General features: G+C 57.0%; 1 protein-coding gene across 1 annotated transcript in view; it reads right to left on the bottom strand.

The window, feature by feature from the left end:
- Positions 1–4,386: 4,386 nt before the first annotated feature.
- The window catches only part of LOC144936281 (uncharacterized), a 39,288-nt gene continuing 35,765 nt past the window's right edge, over positions 4,387–7,909 (bottom strand). Inside the window, exon 7 of the mRNA XM_078863352.1 lies at positions 4,387–7,249. Coding sequence (XP_078719478.1) covers positions 6,715–7,249 — 535 coding nt within the window. The 3' untranslated portion in view covers positions 4,387–6,714. The remainder of the gene's footprint in view (positions 7,250–7,909) is intronic.

Genomic DNA, 7,909 nt, shown 5'->3' with positions numbered 1-7,909 from the left:
GGGGGGGATTCCACCACAACCGCGCGCCTTTTATTCCTGTCCCAGGGTGAGGCTGGCGCCACTTGCCTGCGTGTCGCCCTCGTGGCTCAACGCCCCAAGCTTCTCTCTCCTCCCTCTCACCTCTCGCAACCACGAGAGGTCCCCAGCGCAACCATCAACTCCCCGATACAATAACAATAATAATACAATAATCCCGCTCCCCTGGATCTCCTGGCAGCCCGCGCTCTCACGAATTGCGCTGAGGAATTCGCAATAGAGTAAGTCCTCGTTTAACGCGGTAGATGCGTTCCTGAAAAGTGCCGCGTTCAGCGAAAAACGCTTTAAGCGAAAAAAATTCCCCAAAAATAATGTAGCGGTGAAGTTTGGCGCGATGCGATCTACGACAACTACGACGCACACACGGCGAGACGGCGGGACAAGTAACTGAGGGAACGCGGATTGTATCGCACCGCTCAGCCGCGCTGCTCCAGAAAGTACTTAATCGTCAGCCGCTCACAAACCGCGTTATAACGGAGCACGTTCCGTATTGTGCGGCAAATGTTCCTGAATGGAAGAACCACGTTATAGGGGCGTCCATAAATTACGTCACGCGATTTTGGAGGATTTTTGACCCCCCACCCTAGTCACACGGCGTCACAAAAAGTCAGACCCCCCCCCCTCAAATATGACGTCACATACCTCTGCCCCCCCCCCAAAATAAAACATGCTTCAAATCGCTTTAAACTATTGTAATTGTAGTGCGTATATAATGTAGCGCTGCACTCTGATGTTATAGGAGAAAACATTGATTAAAAGTCTATTCAATTAAGTAGAACGTGTTGTCTATATTCATTTAAAGTTGCGCATTTTGATGTGACGTCACATTTCTCAACCCCCCCCCCCTCGTCACACATCGTCACAAATGTCTGACCCCACCCCCCTTAGGTGCGTGACGTCATTTATGGACGGCCCCATAGCGAAAATGCGAAATCGCGTGGACACCGCTTGTTGAACGAGGACTCGCCGTCATGTATCCTCACCTCGTCCTTTGCCTCCTTCCAGTCCGTTCCCGTCCCTCAGTCGCTGAAATTTTGAGTGAGTGCGCTACTAAAAACATCCGTCACTCCGATCGCCCCGAAAACTTCCGCCCCACCACCACTCCATCAACCATCTCCAGACTTCTCGAGTGACTCGCCCATCATCTCTCCCTCCGGGGGGTCAACACAATTGGCACCACTTTGGTGGTTTGACCCGGTGGGATATGCTTGGGATGTCCACCTGTCCCGGGACAGTTCGGGAATTGTCATCCGTGTTCGGGTGGCAGCAGCGAGAGATTTGGTCCCGAGACCTGGCACGCGGTGCCCTTGCTGTGTTGAACTCTGTCAGCAGCCACCGCGGTCTCGACACGACACCCAGAGCCGACCGCGAACATCGTCTCGCTTGTGTCGGCAGCGGAGAAGGTGGCCACCCAAATTGGCTCCCCTCCAGTGGGGGATCCAGGGGGGTGGGGGCTGGAGGCGATCGCCTCCTAACCCCCCCCCCCGACCACAGGGAAGCCTCTGCGGCAATTTTCTTGACACATTTTCAGGGGGGGAGTGGGGGGGCACTTTCGCCGATGATGCATCAGCAGCTGGGAAAGGCAACAGCGGCTATTCCTATGAATACTCACCCCCGCCACAGGAATGTGTCATTTCCACCCACCGACTCTGCAGGGCCGTACATGTCGGAGGAGCACCGAAGCCCCATTGCTGATTTAAGCAGCAGGAGATAATTGACGCAACGACGACACCAACAAACCACGCACACTCTCACGACGATTACCATCCTTTAATTCGTCACTTCTCATCCGATATTCCGTCTCGTTGAGTGCAATACGTGGGGAGCTGCGCGCAGGCAACTCGGAAGAAAGGGGGGGGGGGGAGCCGGTGAGCTTAAAGGCCCTCTCCTGCGCTCGCTCTCCCTTGTACACACACACGCGTACACAGTACATACCACTTACACATACACGTGTACTTGGTGCGTTCGGTGCTGGCCACCCACCCCCTCGTGTGCCGTACCGGCCTTCATAGGTGCTCGCTAACGGCACTTGCCCCAAAAATATGTTAAGGCTATACGGGGGATCTTTGTCTTAGTGTGTCAAGCATTGCGACGTACTATGGCGTCCGCGTGACAGTCACGTGCGTCGGAGGTGCTAATTGGATGATAATTGGTTCGGCGTCATCATCGACTCGACGATTCGTCCGGGTCGTCGTGAGCAGCCTCGATATTATAGTGAAGAGGGTTCGCACTGGAGCGTGTGTACTACAACAGTGTGTGTGTGTCTGCGTGTGTGTCTGTGCGTGTATACTGCAACGGTGTGTGTGTGTCTGCGTGTGTACTACAACGGTGTGTGTGTCTGTGTGAGAATCCGGCGACCCGAGTTCGATTTACACACACGACTAACATCAGTGACGATTATCCGAACCGGTCACGGGCCTCCCCTAGGTTGACTCAGCCTCAAATCAGTCACCTGGTGCGGTGTAAATATCATCACAAGGGAGACAAAGGCGGCCGAGCGTGGTGCTGGCCACCCACACCATCGTGTGCCGTCCCGGCCTTCATTGGTGCTCGCTAACAGCACTTGCCCCGACAGTCTGTTACAGGTTATGCGAGCGGGGGGTCTGTATCTTTGTTGGATATGTGCGAATATGTACGTGTGTGCGATTGAGTGTGTCCGTGTGGGTGTGCGTATCCGTTTGTGCAACGCAATGACGCAGTTTTTCGCTCACTGCGCATACGAACCCAGCGAGCTGGTTTCACTTCCCGGGTAACATCAGCGGTACGTACAATCCGTGTCTGTTATAACAGGCCTCCCCCTAGGTCCACTCAGCCTTAATCGAGTGCCTGATGCAGTGTGTAAACATCATCACTGGGGAGACAAATGCGGCCGGGCGCGTTATTGTAGCTACACCGTTCCGTCGTGTACCGTGCCGGCTTCCATCGGTGCTTCGCTAACAACACTTGCCCCAATAGCGTGTAAGGCTATACGGGGGGGGGGTCTTTGTCTTTAGCTATGTGCGTTCTATGTACAAATGTCAGTGCATCCTCTCCCCGTGAATCCTGTCCTCACCCCCACCCCCCTCGGCGTGGGAGGGTAGCGGAGTCGGGAACGGTGGCATTTACACGTCTCGCTAATTGTCGAATGTACAAAATGTACAGGCGCGTATTTACACAAAGCTGCAGGCGACGTGGCGATGGTGCAGCCGTTGGCAGAGGTGATGGGGGATGATGGTGATGATGGTGGTTGGTGGTGATGGGGGATGATGGTGATGATGGTGGTTGGTGGTGATGGGGGGTAATGGCGATGGTGGTGGTTGGTGGTGATGGGGGATAATGGTGATGATGTTGGATGGTGGTGATGGGGGATGATGGTGATGACGGTGGTTGGTGGTGGTGGGGGATGATGGTGATGATGGTGGTTGGTGGTGGTGATGACGTGTCGATGATGACGGTTGCCATTATAGTTGCGGTGCAGTCGGTGGTGATGATAACTGTGACGATGGCTGCGGTGCTGGTGACGATTTGTTGGTGGCAAAAATTAGGAAAGTGTCAAGGGTTGTGGTAGTGATGGCGGTAGTGATGGAGACGGTGGTAGTTGTGGAGATGGTGGTAGTGATGGCGGTAGTGATGGAGGTGGTGGTATTGATGGTGGTAGTGATGGTGATAGTGCTTGTGATGGTGGTAGTGATAGTGATGGTGCTAGTGATGGTGCTAGTGATGGTGGTAGTGATGGTGATAGTGATGGAGATGGTGGTCGGGGTTCGATAACTCATGGACAACCACGAGCCTCTGCCCAGGGCGTCTCTAAAAAGGGAGATCTGATGAGAATGACGTCTATTCTGATGATGACGATGTTCATACTGCTGATGATGACCGTGATTATTGACGTTGAAAATGATGGTGCTGTTGATGATGACGATGATGACACTGATAAGATAAAGACGATTACGTTCACGATGATGGCGCTTTCGCTGATCGTGATATTGGTAATGACGCTGCGATTGATGAAATTATTGTTGATTATGAAATTGTTGATGAAGTTGTTGATGGTGAAGCTGTTGATGATGACCGTGAGAAGAGGGGGATGATGATCGTGGAGACCGTGGGGGGTGAACCGAGGTGGGGGGGGCGGGGCGGGGGGGCTGTTATGGGTGTGAGGGATGAGGGGAGGGGCCGATCGCGCTCGCAGTTCAACGATGACAGCGCCAATCACGATCACAACAAACGAACCACGTGACCATCACGCACTCCCAACCCGTCCCAAAGGGCTGTCAACATCACAGCCGATAACATCACCGCAGCACGACCCACATCACCCCACGTCACCTCGCCCCCACCGCCCATCCTTTTCCCCACACCCCCCTCCCTCTCTCCAAGCCCGCGCCTCTGCTCGCCTCGGGCCCCGTCGCGGTGTCCAACCGAGACCCTGGGCGCTCCTGAGCGCGGGCGCGTTGTGCAAAGCCTCTGCGGGTGGCGCAATGTGTCCTCTATTGACAATACAGCAGCAGCAGCGGTGGCGTTACCACACCGCGGCCCATCACCCCCCCCCCCCACTCTCCCTCCATCTCTCCAAGGGGGAGACGTGACCCCGCGCACGGGGTCCGCCTCGAGCCAACGGGGGTCCCTTCACCCTTCAGCACAAGGTACCCCCCCCCCTACACTCCTCCTCCTACCCCCTTCAGCGCACGGGATCTCTCGTACCGAGGGGCCCTCCTCCATTCGACACGTGTCACCCAGCCCACGGGGGCCCAAACTCCAAGGGGTCTCCCACCCACAGGGTCTCGAGTCTATGGGTCTCCGTGCGAGTCTATGGGTCTCTATGTAAGTCTATGGGTCTCTATGTAAGCCTATGGGTCTCTATGCAAGTCTATGGATCTCTATGTGAGTCGATGTGCGTTTCAGCATGACTGTGGTGGAACACAATCCATCACTGATGTCACCGATCGTTGCCCAACACCGCGCACTTTCGCGGGAGGCACAAACGGACTCCATCGGATGGTTTCTCCAAACCCTCTAAACTCGCAGCTGTATCCTAGCTCCGTTGTTTTTCAACCGTGAAGTCATCCACCAGGATATATGGACTTCTCCTACCGAGGGGAAGTCCTCAGGGAAGATGGAGGGACACTGACAGGGCAGACCCTAGGGGTCGCGTGTCTACTGTGTGACAGCAGCAGCAGGAGCAGCAGCAGCAGCAGCAGCAGGAGCTGCGGAGATCTGCTGGAGGAGGCTCGGGTCACACACCCATCCGGGACTCGGAGTCCGTGCTCGCGAGGCAGTGGGGATCGCTTTGTACCAAAATCCGGTTCCGGTGTCACTGCGTTGAACTGAGCCGTCCGTACACCGCACCGTCTCGCATCCTTCAGGGTTGGGTCTGCAGGGGACAGTGTGGCGGCTCTACCTGCGGAGGCCGTGAAGCCCTGGCGAGCTGCGGTGGCATCACTGGCCGCGATCTCGCGTAGCTGTGGCTGCGACCGGACACTCCTCGCTCCCAACAGCCCCGCGTCTATCTTTAGGGGGTGACCCCTTCCCCTCCGCCCTAAATTTAGACGAAGAGAAGCGATGCCTCCAGACGCCAAACGTGAACCTCGCTCGGGGTGGAAGCCGCTGCTTTAAGGCGCCCTCAGATTTGGCATCGTCACGCAGCACATTCGCGACGTGGGGCCGTGAGAGGCGTGACGGCGGCGTGCAGAGGCCTTCATCCAGCAGTGGATTGACCGTGGCTGACGGCGATGACGGTGACCCGCGGCTTCGTCTAGCCCAGAGCGGTACCCATCGTGTCGACTCGGATGGCTTGGGGGGGCAGGCAGGATATATCGTCGCAAGAAGAATGGAAAACCACAACCGAAGACGAACGGTGATGAGCGTGGAAACCTCGGGGAGGATAGAGACTGGGGTGGCCACCTGTCTGGGAATCGGCCTCGGTTTTCGGGTGGCAGGAATTTATTTGTCCCAAGGTGCGGTGCTAATTGTGCGGAACTTTAATGGACCAAGTGCCGACTGAGAACTAAATGCGGGTTTGGTCTACAGTGGAAATGGAGGTGGACCCCAGTGGAGGCCGAGGAGCAGGGCCTAGAAAGCAGTGGACAGCAGTGAGGGTCAGCAGTGAGTGGAGGGGTAGGAAGGCAGCAGACCCAGAGAGCCGCTGAGCTTGTGGGTGGGTGTTCCCTATGGCTCCCAGGTCTCCCTGACAATTGACAGATGGCAGACCTCACTGGCCTCTCACCTGGGTCAAACACCGGCATCAGGCACAAAAGGAGCATCGCCATCAAGTTCGCCAAATCAGCGGACCACGTGGGAGGTTGCCTGCAATCTGGAGTCGCTTGCCTGTGATCCAAACCTACCCGGAGGCCCACCCTGCATTAGACCACGCGTTCAGGGGCCCACCTGTGCAGTGGAGGCCACATTAAGGGGCCCCACCACATGTCCACGAGCCACACTGCGTAGACGCTACTCACCCAAGCAGCCCTCCCTGCATGGAGGCCACATGTCCAGGGCCTGTCAAATGGCCCAGGAGCCCACCCTGTGTCCTGGAGGCCCCACCACGTGCTCAGGGTCCACCGAGCCCGGGGGCCCACGATGTGTGGTGGAAGTCACGTGGCTGGGGCCCACCCTGTACGAAGGCCACCCGCCCCAGAAGCAAACTCAATACGAGGACGCGTACCCCGGACCCACTGCGTACAAAGGGCCCCACCCTGTTCAGTAAACACGTGTCCGAGGGCCCACACTGTATGCTCGAGGCTCACTCAATGCAAAGGCCACTTGCCTAAGGCCCGCCACTTGCATGGAGATCTCTTGTCCGAGCACCCACCCTGTGCTTAGGCCACGTGTCCCAGGGGCGCCACCACCACGTGTCGCATGGGCCCACTCAGTGTGGCGGCCACGTGCGCAGGACCCACCACACGTCCAAGGGCCCACCCTGCACACTGGAGGCCACGTGTCCCAGGGGCCCACCCGGTGTCGTCCCAGGGCCTGGCTCAGACCCTCCACAGCAGCAGGTGGTTGGTGCTGTCGTCCCTCCCCGCGGCATCGTCTCCGCCGGGGCTCGGTGACCCCGTGAACTCCTCGTAGCCGTCCCCGCCGCTGATGACCAGCAGTGCCCCGGGGCCCCCCGCATGGCCCCCCGCGGGCCCCGCGCCCCCCAGGACCCCCGGCAAGCCGCTCGCGCGCAACCGCTTCCCCGAGTCGCGACGCGGCGCCTTTGGGGTTTGGTCGGGGGCCCCCATGGCGCCTCCTGCACAGGGGGGAGGGGGGAGCAGAGGAGGGGAGGGGAAAGGGAGGGAGGAGCATTACAGCCACTGATGTTAGCCGTGAGTGGGAATCGAACCCGGCTCGTTTGTCGCGCAGTGGGCCAACCACTTAGACGTATATGCATCTTCTTCTATCGCACGGCTGATGTAGATGAAAAGTAACAACTACAATTTCGGATTCAGGTGGTCAAGCCAGACAACCGCCATAGGAACAGCGGAGTGCAGTATGCATATTCAGAAACACGAATGCGTTATGGACAGCAGCAGGGTGCACAACAAGAACAGAATAATTATTAGAGAAGGGCAGGGTGAGATTTCTTGGACCTGCGATGAGAAAACAAGAGGCCGAGTATGAAAGTGGTTCTGAGTGGGTACCACAAGTAACCGGGGAAGACAGCGAATTGAGTTCCACGAGCAATGAGAACGATTGGATGCCACTGGGAGGAGAATCCGATGCAGAGTCGTTGAGTACATCTCATGGACAGAGCTCAGTGGAAAGACGGCCACGATCGCCCACGTCTTTGAGAGAGGACGTGGCTCACAGACAGAGACATTGACATGCGTTTGTGGAAACATAGACAATTACACAATTTCGCATATATATTCACCACCACCAGCATCCTGTAAACAGACAGAGCCATAAG

This window comes from Lampetra fluviatilis, chromosome 15 (assembly GCF_964198595.1).
Source record: "Lampetra fluviatilis chromosome 15, kcLamFluv1.1, whole genome shotgun sequence".
Classification (NCBI taxonomy): domain Eukaryota; kingdom Metazoa; phylum Chordata; class Hyperoartia; order Petromyzontiformes; family Petromyzontidae; genus Lampetra; species Lampetra fluviatilis.
The sequence above is the reverse complement of the archived record's forward strand: the minus strand, read 5'-3'. Positions and strand labels throughout refer to the sequence as shown.